Source organism: Manduca sexta, chromosome 9 (genome assembly GCF_014839805.1).
Source record: "Manduca sexta isolate Smith_Timp_Sample1 chromosome 9, JHU_Msex_v1.0, whole genome shotgun sequence".
NCBI lineage: Eukaryota > Metazoa > Arthropoda > Insecta > Lepidoptera > Sphingidae > Manduca > Manduca sexta.
Window position 1 is genome coordinate 6,920,764 of NC_051123.1, and position 16,825 is coordinate 6,937,588.

The 16,825-nt window shown below is 33.7% G+C and overlaps 1 protein-coding gene across 1 annotated transcript in view; it reads right to left on the reverse strand.

Moving 5' to 3' along the window:
• The window catches only part of LOC115441325 (tetratricopeptide repeat protein 28), an 84,231-nt gene that overhangs the window by 32,204 nt on the left and 35,202 nt on the right, over positions 1 to 16,825 (reverse strand). The window contains exons 3-6 of the mRNA XM_030166072.1: positions 12,500 to 12,669; positions 11,975 to 12,078; positions 9,514 to 9,716; positions 5,879 to 5,976 (exon numbers count right to left, since the gene is read on the reverse strand). Coding sequence (XP_030021932.1) covers positions 5,879 to 5,976; positions 9,514 to 9,716; positions 11,975 to 12,078; positions 12,500 to 12,669 — 575 coding nt within the window. The remainder of the gene's footprint in view (positions 1 to 5,878; positions 5,977 to 9,513; positions 9,717 to 11,974; positions 12,079 to 12,499; positions 12,670 to 16,825) is intronic.

A 16,825-nucleotide genomic window follows, 5' to 3' on the forward strand; every position in this document is an offset into this window, starting at 1 on the left:
TTTAATTTGTGCCCATAGTAATGAATCACATGACGCGCTTTAATTTGACATCACACTTTTACGCCTCTGCCCGCGTCCGTCTTTGGACGTCGTATTCTGGCTGGTTTACGACGGTTTATCATATATTTTTCATCCCGTCTCGACAAATTTATCATGATTTTCTAGATAGATGACTTCAAATGATGACGATCAATAAAACTGTTCTTGATTATATTGAGCTGTTTTAAGCCTTATAGTAAAAAATCTGTGTGTCAATTTTTTTTCTAATTGTATTACTATTACGTGCATAAAATATAGATACACGCAATTTCACAATAAAGTTGGTATTGTGAAAACATTCGCATTTTTTACGATATCTAGGTCGAATAAAACTGGCATATTAGGATTATAACTTTTTTCGTCAAACTATGGTATGTATTTTGTTATAAACACTCGAAAATTTTCTGTAACCTTTCAAGATACCAAGATACCAATATAAATACCATCAAGTTAAACTTCTTTGAACATGTTAAACTTATATCAAAGGTATACACAATATACCGGCCAACAAAAATAAAGTGTCCCATCCTCAATTTAACTCCAAACTCGTATACAATTTTAATCTCATCATCTGTCAACGAAGATCTTATCGATAAGGATCGCATATAACATTCCCTATTTATACCGAAGCGTTACAGAATAGGGCCGTATCGATGCCGCTTCGATCCATCAACTGAATGATAAGATCGATTCGAGGTGTGTGTTACAACGCCATGCGGTTTATTCCAGAGGCAGCTAACGCGACAATTTCGGGATCAAAAAGGTTACTTAACGTCTCCCAAATGTATAGATTCAATCAACGTCGGGCGGACGGGTTTCGATTCGTCTGACGCATTAGGTTCTAGTTTTATATGGTATGTTTAATCAGTTTTGATTTAAGTGATCATTAGAACGGAATGTGAATAGCTTCTTCGTGTAATAATTAACAGTAAAGTTAAATCGATGCGTGTTTTATTTTATATTCCAATAGGAAGTGTATCTGTTCAATTTTGTAAGGATGAAGTGTAAGTGCTGTATTTTTCATTGTAAATTGTTTTAGTGTAAAATATGATGTGACTGATAAAGACAGAAGTAATCGATACGCGTAAATGTATGAAGATTATTCCGTGTGGTGGAAGCGAAAAATGTGGGAGAACCAGTTTGCGCTCCCAAAACTTAGCTGTCGAGATTCAGAATTAATATTTGTCATTCTTTGTTTTGGATCAATATAGTGTTCCTTATGAAAATGTACGGTAATTGAAAGTAGTTATTTGTCTAATATAATACGTAAAAATTTAGGTAAATACCCTTTTATAGTTTGTTGAAAAATTCAGTAAATTTTATAGCAAAGAATAAATAAACGGGCTAATTATTAACGTTCTTAAATTAATTAAGAGATATAATCAGTTTTGTAAATGTCACATAAGCTAAATTCATTAAATAAATAGTGTGATAAAAATAGATCATCTGTTTTATATCCTGGACTAGATGAGTGAACCAGTTTGTGCAAGGTCTGTACACATTAAATATTATAACTTCCTAGAAGATTGTATAAGTGGTAATTAACCGTGTTCTCCAGAAATAACTAAATTATTAGTGTAACGTAAAGTGTCATTATCATAAGGAAGAAAACTAGATCCTTAACAAGTATATTAGAAAATGTGAACACGACAAAGCCTATCGTTACATCATGTTCGCCATTTCAAATCGAATGTCGATTATGTGAAATATTTTTTATACCAAAATACACGTAAATGAGCGAGTGAATCGTCACCCGATGACGGGACGGGTCGTATTATCTAGCGCACGGCGAAGGACGCGTTTCGGTGTCTCTTTAGTCGACATTATATGTATATTTTTAGAGACTGCCATGCGAAGATAAAAAAAATATGATTATGTACTAATAAGGAAAAATCGCGTATTGCTGGCATTTAAAGAAAAAATTAGGATTTGACAGTGACGGAAGGTGGCGTTTTTCATTGACTGAATGCAATTAAATAAAACAAATTTTAAATAAATGCGAAAGTAAGAAGTCTTCATCATTTTTCTTAATAAATAAAGTGTTATAAAGGCATTATTAGAAGAAAAGGCGTGAAATTATCGTACAAGAAAACGAACGTTTAAGATTTTACTAAAATATTTTTTAGTTGATGAATGTCAATGTTATTAATTTACTTAGCGCCTGTCTCACTATGTCTAAGTAAACGCTAACTTCGAATATAATATAGAGTGACGAAATACAAAAGTCAAGTTCCCAAATCTATAATAATGTTATAAATACGAAAAGTTTGTATATTTTGTAGGTTTGTAGGGGTTAAAGTTTCGAACTACTTTTTTTTCTTTTTTTTTCATGCTGTAGGTTTCATTTTTTACTTATCTTTAATAAGTTCAATTTTATAGCAACTTAAGAAAAGGTTGCAAACAGAAATTAGTTTTTTGACGAGTCCCACAAATTAACAATTTTGGAATGGGTCATTATTTTACTAAGAGTGCGACAAGCTAATTTACAAAGCAATTTTCAGTTGTACAAAATATAAATTGTACATACATTTCTAATTTACAAATCGAGTTGTATAAAATTCTCCGCGAGTACTCAAATCATTAACGGTTGTTTTAATAGCACCATAAAGTGTGAGGCTCGTCCTTGTTGATAGGTGGGTGAGCCTGATGGGTTTTTGGTTTCATGTACTTTATCGATATTCATTACGTGACGTAATATCTGACCGTCGGTATATGGGGTTGATTGGTTTATGGAATTGGGCTTTTGCATGCTCATGCGCATGTTAAATAAGATTTTTTGGTTACACTTGACAGGAATGCGTTTTAATAAATATTATGTATGAACCTAAGTATATGCTTAACTCTTTTATATTGATACTATGGAATAATGATTTTTTTGTCTACGCGAATGACATTGAAATAAAACTCTTTTCTGGATTATGTCAAGGTTTTTTATAGTATTATTTTCTTCCGAATTTTTGAAGACTTTGCAACCTTCATAGTCACGGGGGTGGCTGAGGTGTTGGTCGTCCGAAAAGTCAAAGTTACAATATCTACTTATATTTTACAACTAGCTTCCGCCCGTAGCTTCGCCCGCATGGATTTCGGACTTAAAAAATGGAGGAGGTGCTCAATTTGTCGGGATGTTCCTTTAATGTATGGTGGTATGCAGGTGGTCCGATTGTCCGGTCAGGGTCTGATGATGGGATCCTGGTGAAATCAACGGAAGCATATAGCATGATTCAGTATTCACGCGTGATGGCTTATTATTAGCGTATTTCATGTATAACTTTGGTGTTTCTATACCGATTTCTATGATTCTTTTTTATGCAATATTTAATAATGTTTACTTTTTTAATTAGGGATGACTAAGAGTGTTATAAACGCAAGAGTAGACAAATATAATGAGAAAGCTTCGAACTGCTAAGCTATCGGGAGTTACACGTGTTAATGTGAGTCAACCATAAAAGATAGACATATGCTGTCGTGGGATATTTTTTATATAATTTTAAGGAGAACATTTCCCTCATACATGATTTTTGTGTAGCTTTAACCATTAGGGTTGCACACGCGACGGAAGCTTAAAAAATTAAGTAACTTCTCCCGTTTTCCCAACATTTCCCTTCACTGCTCTGCTCCTATTAATTGTAGCGTGATGAAAAGTATACTATAACCAGCTCAGGAGTATGAAAAATAATTGTACCAAGTTTCGTTAAAATCCGTCGAGTAGTTTTTGTTTCTATAACGGTTATACAGACAGACAGACAGACAAAAAATTTACTAATTGCATTTTTGGCATCAGTATCGATCCGCAATCACCCCCTGATAGTTATTTTGGAAATATATTTCATGTACAGAATTGACCTCTCTACAGATTTATTATGAGTATAGATTATACAAAATTTACTGTAAAATAGACAAAAATAAGTATTGGTGACATGACTTTGATGAAGACTTAATATTGCTGATTAAAATGTCGTTAGGAATATAAACAATAGAGCTTAATTATTTAACAAAATATATGTACTATTTCAGTCATTTGTAGTTTAAGCCTTATCTTCACTGTATAATAAATTAACACATATTTTTAAGATCCATCTATAATTATTGCAGACGTTTGTACTTGTACGTAGCCAATATCGTCATATAACTATTGGAAAATTAATCAAAAATTAATAGCAAAGGGTCTTAGATCAAACAATCAACATGTCGTTCTACAAAGAGCAGAGCCCTATTCATTATTCCACTACAACCTCAGTTATTAAAACGAGGCAGCTTTAAATTTACTACGTCTTTATTTCCTGCCAGCCAATATTATAAATCAAAATGTCGAAATTCCGCAAAAGATAACCGTTCCCTTTAAGTATGTATAAATTATCCAACTGTCACAAGGAGGTATTCAGTGCCGGATTTAGGGGGTCATATTTTTTTGGGAACGGGAAGTTGTTAAATCGATGATCTGGATAATTATAAATAATGTAGCAACAATTGTTTGACTAAAATAAATAAGTAAAAAAGTTAAAGAATAAAATAATATCTGTACATTCTGGCGTGGATATTGGATAGTCTTTTGGACTTTAATTGCATATTTAGTAATAGAACATATGATATTAAAAGACATATAGGTTTTCACATACACTGTTATAAACAATAAAATTTTCGCTATTCTATTCACTATAATCACCGCTGACATAAAACAAAAAACGATAATAGCCGAACGGGGGTCTCATACCATCGTAGCCTCCCTCCCGATGCGTCCTAGCACTGTCAACGAGTACATACTGGTTGTGATTAAAAATAATAATGTTAGTGGTAGTAATGAACCCGGTGCGGCCGACGCGGGGTATCATCCCGGCTCGCTCATTTGTCTTCTTCTTATTAACCTCCTCAGAGTTCGAGTGGTGTTAATGGCGTGAAATTGTTGCTAAGGGATCGCGATCGTTCTGATAATATATATTTTTTGCAAATATATTTGTTGGTGAGGTTGAAAGACGTATGACTTATTAACGGGGGTTAAAAAGGGTTAAGTCTCGCGATTGTCCTGCTGGGCATGCTGATTGCGTTTAAAAATTGATGGATTCCTCGAAACTTGTATAATGCGTTTAATAAGTTTGATATTGTGGTGAGAAACGATACTCTATCCATAATTAATAAAAAATATAAGGAAAAAATATTTAAAAGGCTATTTTACAAACAGGTAATGTCAAAGCTATATAACCATAAAAAGAGTAAAATATCTCAAATATAACTTCCTCACGTTTACTCTAATTAACTTGAACGTGATACGAAACTTTTTTATTCTAAGCCCGGGAATCGAGCTGGAACGGAATCTAAACCGGGATAAATTTCGAGAAACTAAGACGAATGGCGCGCTCAGCTACGCATAGTAATTTATGTAATGCAACAGTGCCATATCAGGCGTGCGGGGAGAGCGGGGCAGGGCGGGGGCGGGCGCTAATACGGTAAGCGCTAAAGTTTAACGCATCTACCTACATTAGTCTTCGCGCCCACATTACTGCCCCCGCATCCCTTGAATGCTTGGCTTATGTCTGACATGTATTATATAGCTAATGGAGCGTTTTCCGCGACCGGAATGGATTGTCCTAAGCTGTGCCTGATGTATGTCTAGCAGTATCAAATTATTGCAGTATTTTTTAATGTAATCGATTTTATTAATAAAATACATTATAATATATAAATGAGCTTATTTTGTTCCATGGTGTGATAACTTCAATCTCAAATTCTCTTAACTTGTTCTTATGCATACATACACATACATACATATGCATATACATATAAAATATACATGCAAATAATTTAAAGTGAATGTTGATCTTAAGTGAAGATTTACAGTGCTTACCGTAGTTTAAGAGAGCAGGATCCGATCCTAAGTGCTGCTTCTAAAACCGTCACCGCGGCCTGGTACTGACCTGCTGCTAACAGCTCTTGACCTACCACCTGTAAACAATGGACATGTAAATATATCTATATAGTGTTTGTGAAGTGAGGATGAAATGCCAATGTAAATTACTAAATATGGAGTCTTAATTAATAAAATAATGAACGCTACATTATTTTGAATATGATAGACACAAATTATTTATTTTTAAAAGTTATAATTTGATATGTGTCAGTTTGGGTTATGGCACAAATGCTAATTAGTTTCTTATATTGTTATAATACACGCAAAGTACATATTTTATTGTTTATATCTTTTTTTCTTTTTTGAGTGAGTAATACCCAGACTAATATTGTGATTCGTTTACTTAAATTATGTTTATAATAAATTTAATCTTTGTATCAATATTGCTTTAGCTTTCGCAATAAATAGAAGGCTGTACAAGCTGTTAAAATGTCAAACACTGTTTGTCCCCTCACCACTTCCTACTAAATTTATTTGTATCGTTTGAATTTCACACTCCCTTTACTTATTACTGCATAGATTTTACTTAACTCTAGCTGCGATTTCTTGAAATAAATATACGCTGTTGAAACTATTTACTGTACGCGGAACTTTACTTGTACAAACTAAGTTTATGGATAATATTTTAGAACAGTATAAGTGTCAAAATTATTCATTTACATAAATTATTTATAAATAAAACGTAACATATATTTTTTTTAAATGAGGTTTTGTAAAGTATGATTAGGATGAATAGATATTATTAAATTTATAAAAATATATGCCTACATTATAATGTTTTTTTCGAATATAGAATATGAATTAGCATTATATTAGATTATTTCTTCCTTTCCCGTTAAAAAAAAAAAACAGAAACAAAATACTGACGTAAGTTAATGTTTGTATAACATTTTAATCCTGATTTCGCGACTTCCCCATAAGAGCTTCACCGAACCCCGCAAAATGACGTTTCCGGCTGTCGGCACGATTGAACTTTTTTAAGTTAATTTCTCGTATAATCCAGTTTATAGGCAGTTTCGATGTCGCGACTGATGTCGTTCATTTTAAATTTGGGATACAATCATAAACTAATGTACAGAAATGCGAATTTGAGTATCATGGGCGGGCGCAAAAAGCGCGTCGAAACGTTACGATCTCATTAGGGTTGCCATTACGCCGGCATCAGTGGAACATTTACCACAACGTTTTGAACTTATCTCGGTATAAAGCTATAATACCTAATTATTTCGGGAACACCCATGGTGCGTTTCTTATTATTTCTTCGGATTCTTTTGTGTCGCCTTACGGAATGACTTGCGGTTGTCGTCACAGTTATTTCATTAACCGTGATTATGTTTTATATAATGTCATTTACCCGACAATGAGTGAGATGTGGTGATACAGCGTACATTGTGAGATTGAATATGTAATACTCGTACTTGAGTGCTTACAATTGCTTAATTGGGAAATATCCCGAGGCACTCAGCACTCACCCGATAACTATCTACATAAACACATTGTCTTGAACTCATTAGCTGAGCCTGCTAAAGGGCACGTTTGTACGCCATATATCCCCACTATTTGTATTACAGTTGGCTTTCAAAATTAACGAAACAGAAACATAAAATCTTATTAATTTATATACATATTTGATTTTTTTATTTGAGGCTTTGCGATCTTGAATTACGATTAAGTAACTAAAATTCCAATAAAACCAAGAGTTTTCGAAAGTCGTTCGTACCTAAAATTCAAAATTAAAATATACGGTAAAATAACACTTGCTTAACCATGTTACATTTATGCCGGCAGTTCCTAGTGATACTTGCGAAGGAGCCTTTGTGATAGCAGTTGAAAAATAAGGAATATATATAAGGTATCACGTTTACTCAGTTTATGTGATTTTCGAGCGGAGTCACTCGAAATTTTTGTATATTTTAAACCTCTGACGTAATGTTGATTAATGCCAGTGAAGAATAAACTGATGCCAAACTAAACGAATTCTACGAAGCAAAGCCGTCCTTTTTCCGTCACTAATTGACACCAGGGGAAGTATTAAACTTACGATCTCACTACGAGACCGCAGCACGGTTAAAGGCCCAATCACATTTAAATGGCCCCCAAAAATATTTTTAATGGCACCATTAAATTATCAATTTGTAACATCGATATCTAAAAGGCCGGTAGCCATTTTGTAGTAGACGCCATGTCGAGACCACGTCGGGCTGCCGATCAACTGTCGCGAGATTGTATGTAAATTCGAGGGGTCGGTTGTGTATTTATGGGCCTTTGATCACTCAGTTCCATTGTCTGGCGGTAAATGCGCCGAAAAATGTTCAGATGTCGTCAGCCCGCCATGGAATGTATGCAAATGGTTCGCTCCGGCTCTTGCTGCGGGGTTTAACGTATAACAGGAAGGGATAAGAGGATTTTGTATTGTTTCGCTGTTCGTTTGTTTGTGAGTAGATATTAAGTAAGAAAGTGCTTGTGATTTCTCAATGTCTTTAAATAGTGATTGGTGTGCAATTAAAGATTTTATGCATGACAACTTTAATGACATAGGTATGTGTACAATTTGTAAAAATATTTTTTTATTCTTCTCAGTTCACGTGTACCTATGTACAAATTGCTTCAAAACACGAGGTTGTTGTTTTAAGCAAGCATTTACCGAAACGATCTGTGTTCACATCTTGTTATATTTAAGTACATGTAAATTGAGAATATCAGAATTTCCAACGTAATATTGTTGTAATTTCATTTTTAAATGAGATGGTAACAAAGTATATCCTTAGGAGTTTAAATATGTTTATGTAAATCGCGTTGTCGGGCACCCTTATTTTTGTCAGCATATACAAATCTTGTACGCATATTTCCGGCGATACGTTAATGGTTGACATTATTTTTTGGTTCGAACTTGCATCGGATGGCATTTATAAAGGACGTTGTTGACAGTTTAAATTCGAACGCCGGACGTCGGAGCGCGATCCACGCTACATTTTACGTTACTTTAGTGCCTATTTACTTCGCCATTTTCGGTGACACAACGAATGTTAAATTTGCTTTATAGCAAATACATTTGAACGCATTGTTGTTTTGTTACGTAGAGTTGGTATTGTTTCAACAATCTACTAAAATATAAGTTTAAAATTCTTATTCTATTATAGGGACTTTAACGTATAGTTTGTTTTTTTTTAATAAATATTTAAGAAATAAAATTACATTTATCTTAACCTATTTAGAAAATAACTTTTTAAATCGTCATTACATTGTAAGTCAAAACATTGTAAAGGATACTGTAGAAATCAAAAGCATCACAAGGCGATGTATGTTTATTCATGCTTTGCTCGTTTTTTGTGCTACTATTAATAGCATGCTGTCTGTCATATAATAGTCTGATTGAGGTCTTAGGGATCAACAGTATTTTCGCAGCAGGAGGTCTTTCAGAGAAAAATTAAAGTGGACAAACCAATCTCCAAGTGGCTTAGAGAAGGTTTGTAGTTTTACTAACACGTATTATATTTATGTCATGCAATTATTATCATAATTAGCTAGAATTATCCAAAGATTTCTAAACTAACCAGAAGTAATGAACTTACCGATATCAAAACAAATGGCGACTGGTCCAGTTTCATAGCCTCCAGTTGTCTGAAGGTGGGTTCGAGGGTAGTTCTGAGTGGAGATTTGAGTGATGCCTCCACCAGCGCTGCCAGCAGCTGCCGCGAAGACGGCTCCACGCCCAGACCTGAGCTGAAGGCTGCGAGGGCCTCGCCGTGCCGACCGAGGCATTGCAGAGCGACACCTAGAGAAACAAAACATGTTAGCTCAAAATTCCAAGATATCTTCAACCTTATTACTATTACCGTAAGACCACAATGGGTAAACAAATATTACGTGATATGTCAAATGATTACAAATTGAACGTTACACAATTAAACTTATCTTTATATATAATAAAATTATAACAGGTCAATGTCAGTCATAAATACTGAAAAAATACCGATATATGGGGTTTAGAGTCACGGAACCCAAAATAACAGTTTTTAGATTTTTTGTCTCTACGCTTGTATAAGCATCACGAAAAACTTCTGCATGGAATTGAATACCATTTTCACCGATGTATTGTTAGAGGTCTTACTTAAAATATAGGTTTAATTTTATTCAAAGAAAATATAAAATAGCGGGACTTTTAATCCGGAAAAACATTTTCACGGGAGCGGTATTGCGAGCAAAAGCATCTATAATAGATAAAAGACTATCAATTATGTATATTTCTATTGTTATGTGTTTTTTGAAAATATAATAGTGGAATCAATGAAAAACATTAATTCCAAATGATTGATTTCAAGTTATCCGAGCGAACGGCCAATGCAGCGTAAAATTTAACCTACAACGGATGAACGCATCTTCGCATTTCTATGTTACTTCACATCAACACCTTGTTCTGCGTATGATATTACAGATGGGTAGCCAACGTAGATATAATTTTAAAAAAGGAAAAAAATATACAAATGCCTTTAACACATGATCTTATGTTTATACGAATGTTAGACATTGAAATTAAACTAGCTTTCGGATTTTAACGCGGATTTTTATATTTTAATTTTCTTCTGACGTTTCGCAGAGTTTACAGCCTTCATGGTCACATGGCGGTCTGAGATGTTGGTCCTCCAAAACGTCAAAGTTACAATATCTACTAACATTTTATTATTATACAAAATTATAATATAAATCCGCGATAAAATCCGAAAACTAGTTTTATTTAGATACGGGTAACAAAAATGTCTGTTTTCGAATGACAATAAAATTTTTATATATCCATGCAGTTACAGGCTTTGTATCAAAGCGATAAACTATTTAGATCATTTATTTATAGAACAATTGTAAAATGCGTAAAGGTCAAGCAAAAGTATGTGCTTTGGCACCAAATTTAATCGACGACTTCCAGTTCCATAGAAGGCTCCTTTCTCTCTGCGCTACTAAGATATTAACATAACGTAGGAATGTACACTTAATTTTAAAATAAAGAAGTAAAATTATTCTGGTAAGTACATAGAAGATTTTTATTATATTTCAAGCTAGCCTTAATAGACACGCACATGCGTAGTTATCGGTTGATTATGTATTACTATGCAAGTGATTACAAGCGAAAGTCTGCGGTCCGTGTAATAAAACACAACTGCTTTAACATCACGCAACAACAAAAACTTCAACATGAACTTGCACGGAATATATTGTAATGTAAATATGCGCAAGAGCAATTAACTTGAACTAGAATGTTGACGGAATGCCAGTTCTCTCTGTTTTAGTCGTACCTTAAAGTTTTTAGTAAATCGATTATTTATGTGAATCTTTCCTTTATCTAGTCATATGTATAATAGTTTAAAAATTACTGCAAATAAACTACAGACAGATATGGCATTCTATTATCATACCTCTAGAATATGTACCTAACTAGACTTTACCCATAATTTTAAGTATCGTCAGCCACAAATGTAGCTTTACAAATTCAAAACTTTAAAACGCTGTTGCATAATATTAACTTCAATCAAAATACTATTTTTTTTTTATTCAGAATAAGTATACCCTCTGAATTTCATTTCAGTGACGAAACAATTGTTGATAAGGAGACAAGAGTTTAAAAGCGATTTGATTTTTTTAACTTGTTCACTTACTTTTGTACACACAGCGATATTTAATTACTTTACAAAAAAATAGATTCATAAAGGCAATATACTGATTAGGATATATTTATGTTTGTATATGATTAATACGCGAATTTTTCTCGATTTTAACTAACTTAAAATAATAAATAGATATTTATCATTTACGAAAAACTACAGTTACCTTTTGGCTGTCTCTTTTACTATGAAAAATATCTAAATGATTATAATTTGTATATACTCATATTTATATGTCATTTTTATCACATATATAAATATGTCACTACTAGAAGCAGAAATAAGTATTTTTACTTTACATATGAAACTTATCCTAATTACCAACAAATTTACTTATATTCTCCATTTTACTAATACATAAAGATTAATGCGTGCCTACCTTGCCTGTAATAAGCCTTCGGCCAGTTGGGGCACAGTTCCCGCGCCCGCGTCGCATCCTGCAGGGCGGCTGCGAACTGGCCCTGCTTGAGCCTGGCCGCCGACCTGTCCGAAATCATACCATCATTACATCCAGTGTGAGTGTAGGCTACGATTAAACTCGCAATTATGTTATACCGTACGCTTTGAATGTAATAAATTAATGTGGACATGATAAATGTTTATTAAATTTAATAAAGACTATTTTGTCCTCACTGCGGGTAAATTTAAATATAGATTTAATTTTGAAGCTAATATGTGATGATTTATTCTAAAGTGTCTTGAGCAATGGTTTTGACACTAATAGACAATGATATTAAAGTCATGTTGTGGCTATTTAGCATATTATAGTCATTAAAGGAGCTAGATGGAAGAGATAGCTCGAGAATTATGGTTCTTATTTACAAACCACTCGAATTGCACTTAATAGAATTAAATAATATTTATGTAGATCGTGTGGTGTTTTGACTCAAATAATTAAACTTACCTATTACTGTAAAGGATGTGATTGGCCGGGTCCAACGTTAGGGCGTCTGTGTATAGTGCGACAGCAGTGGCGAAGTCCCCGGCCTGGCACGCCGCGTTGGAAGCCCGCACCTTCTCCACAAATAACGCCCGGGACGCGGCGCCCAAAGAAGCCGAGCCAGTCGGCTCAACCTGGAGAAGAAAAGTAAGTTAAGTTGGAGAATATGAGTAAAATAACTGCAAGTGTTTTGTTTGTAGAAGTTCATGTTATTGACTCGAGACTAAAAAGTGGACATTTTTATTCCATTATTAGCTTAAATTACTAAATTCGTCGTATCATGATGATGTATGTTGATACAAAACTTAAAGAACTATTAGTAAGTGCCAACAATAAACGAACACAGCATTTACTGAAGATGTTAAAGAATTGTACTCTATAGGAACAGGTTTGTGTGTAACTTCATACAATGCTCGCGCAATAAACTCCACTCACAATGCCTGTTTGCTTAGACATCTTTATTCGGATAGATAATTATCCATACGAACACACCTATTATTACGTGTAATAATAAATAAAAAGGCAATTTGCAGTTCGCACAATACATTGAACCGTGAACAATTTAATGCGAAATGTGAGGAAGCAATAAAATTTCGCAAAAGAACCTTTTCGACACGTGTGCAACCGATGTTGTAATTTTAAACCTTAAAACCGTACCCGATGATTTGTTACCATAATACTTTTTACTTTTTACTACCGCAGCCAAATGGGTATGTGTGGAAACTCGCTTCCTATTTTTGGTTTCTTGCCTGTTGCTAAGGAGTTAAAAACTTGATAGCGTTACTGGGATATAATGTCGTGTCGATACATATTAGTATCGTATTTAAAGAAGTAAAATGGTTTGAAACCTTATTTTTAAGTTTTTACGATGATATGTCCTGCGAAGAGTGGGTTTTAGGTGTAAATTTTGGAAAATGTTGATGTGTAGTGATTGGGTACCGCTGCGATCCGTTATGCTCGACGTGTTTCTTTTACTTTCCATCTGTAAAGAGTATCTAAGTTATATAAAAATAAAATAATAATATACGTTATACCTTCATGCTCTCACTCTACGAGTGTAAGAGGTTTTGATAAAAATAACCTCATTAATTTAAAATCCAGTGTATCAATATGCCAAATACACCCATTAGCTTATATCTAACGAGTAATAACCATCTCCGCAAACTTCCACATTTATAGGATAAAATTCCACACATTAGTAATCTATTTACTTATTACAATTGCCCACACGTACTTTGCGTAATGTAGAATCGTATTTAAAGCTTTTAATATGTTCTCAAGTGCGTATCTTCGCTCCGATTTCGATCCGATGTTGCATTTATATAATTTTATGTTTCCCATATTAAATACTACTTATCATATTAATGCAGAGTTTATGATGGCTTTAAGGCAGCTAATTAAAATAAGTATTCGTTTAGTCGCCTTACGCGGACTAAGTATGTTAGAAGTAGTTGGAACGTTAGTTTATAAGAAGGGCTGGCGTTTAGTCGCTACATTGATACCATACTTTAGATAAGTGATTCGATTTTATTTATGAGTCATTGGTATTTTAAATATAGAATAGAAAACAATTGAAGATTTATATTTGGCTGATTTTGTATGTAGGCATGATTGTAAAAGGCGATTTAAATTAGCTATTGAATGGAAGGGTATAGGGACCTATTTGTAACCAAATGTGGTAATTCTCTTGATTTTGTAATGACGTTTCGTAAGCGTAAGTATTTCACAAACATCTCGGAGTGAAATGATCCACAGGCCCAGACTAGCCTTATAAGTTTAGCTTATAGTTTTTAATGTCTGTTTTAAGTCTAAAATGTAATTATTGAATGTATAGGGTATTCAATTACATATATTTTACTAGTATATGACTGTAAAAATAAGAAAATAAGTAATTGTAAACCCTATTATAAATAACTGCATATTAGACTTAGAAGGAACAATAAAAATCGATAAGTTGTAACCGATTGGAGAATACTATCAATATAAAATTGTGTTGGTCGACAAGCGAGTGCATTCTGAATGCATATTAAAACTCTCATTCGACGCGAGCAATAAAGCTTTTGAGTTTAATTGGTTCGGACTTAATTACTTGTTGGATTAATGTTTTTGTTTTACTTTCGCTATCCAAAGTGTATTGTAATACATGTTAAACGCGTTTGTCTTTTGTTTTGAAACCACTTTTATGTAGTCATCAATATTTTGTTTTGGGTACTATTACATTTTATTTCAAAAAGTAAATATTTTGTGTAATTATAACTAATATTAATAACAATTACAGGAATACAGTTGCCTTTTAAAAATATTTATGCTATCGTAAGTAGTCGATCCTTTAAATTTAAGAGTACATAACACAATAGAGGATAGAAAACAAAATATTCCCGATTAGAAATGGTCGGCATGAGGCTCATTCACCACCTGCGCTATCTAGTCGAGCGGATCGGAAGCGAGAGTATTTTTTCTCACGGACCGCATTCCCTCTCACCACACCGCACCACCAGCGGATTTACTTTGTTTAACTCATACATTGCATTCATAGTATTTCCACCTATACAGAAATATCAAACAACGCGTAATGTAACGTCTATAGAAATGTTTTCTTTTCTTTTTTTTTTAACCACAGGCTGGCACACATAGATTCTAAGTTAAAACAATTAAGCACTCCGGAGGCGCCTTGTAGAGACTTAAAAAAGAACGTGGTGTTAACTAACACTATTAAGTTCGGTCGAACGGAAATCCTAGAGATAAGGCGGTGGTTGCGCAGGTAGATTGGAAATTGTGGTGGTTTAAAAATAATTTCATTATTTTATTTTTCTATTTGTTTAGGTGTTTTCAAACTTAGATCGAGTAATTCTACTTTATAACACAGATTTGTTTTATGAATGCGTTTGCAATAAAAAAAAAACTTAATTATTTTATGTTTTAAATGCGATTCGTGGAATCTTTTTTACTCATAAGTTTCATCTTTCTAGCATGCGGGTAACAAACATAAATCATAAGAAATTTTGGGAAATTCCATACGTGATGTGCTTACAAAATGAAGTCTAAAAGTTCGTGAGATACGATGTTATATCAGATACACACATGACCGTATGTATATATACGTACAACTATTAAATATACGACAACTAATCTCAAGTTATATGATATAAAAACTGATTAACGGTTTCAACTTCTCATACAATCAAGACTGCGGAAGCCAGAGCAAAATCCAATAAAGATATAACCATATTTAAATATCAGAACAACCATTAAACATTGATGAACACATATTTTGCGGGAAACAGCGGGCAGATTTTTCGGTACCGATCGCGATTTTGCGGCCATCTTGAAATATGAGCGACGTAATCGAGCCCTTACGCGCTTTATTAAAATTTCGTTTAAACAGGCGCCTGATAACCGTCCGGGCAGACGAATTGGGTAATTATTTTTTCTCGAAACCACCTTTCATTTATCTTGTAACGTTACTTTATAAAGCTCGGGCACGGACCGCCCAGAGACGCTTAGTGCTCGTCTTATAGATACTTTAATACAACCGCAGTTGATTATTAAAGTGCGTTTCAGTTTACGTGGACTAATCACATTGTAATTGCGCCGGGAATGTGTTGCGTGCGAATGTAAATGCGCTGATGACAATACTGTTGGCAAATGATTTACCGGTTTTACTTGAAAATATTTTTCCTTATTTTATGAATGGACGGCATTTACCATTCCGTAAAAGGCTTTAAGCTGTGTACATTTTCGGTTGCGTTTGCTCATTTTTCTTCTTTGCGATGTATGTATATACATGAATATTTATGTTTTGGTTACTTAGTGCCTACGTTATAAAGTTGTTCTTCATGGTTTCATGAATAATCTTCCTTCAAAGTATCGATAAGGAAAAGGTAAACTTTTGCGTCTGTGATATAACTGGATGCTACAATCGATCTGGAATTATAGGCATTTAGCATTACGGATAATTTCCAATCGTCTTATCGATTATAATTGGATTCAGGAGATCCTAAGATATAGATTTAGATCGTGTTTTAATACACACAGCCTGCATAAACAATTACTAAGACAATAAATAAATTAGCGGCCTATTAAATAAATAATTTATTGCGACAAAACTATTTAAGTAAGCGACAAAATGCCACCTTACTAAACATGATTCTGGGTTTCTCGAAACTGAATTGTTCTTGATCTACCTGTTTTTGTTTACCATAGTTAAATTAAATTCCCACTAGCTAATAACTGGCAGTTTGTCGTTTATCGTTGGCATTAAACGTATTCTATGAAATCATTTGGAATTCA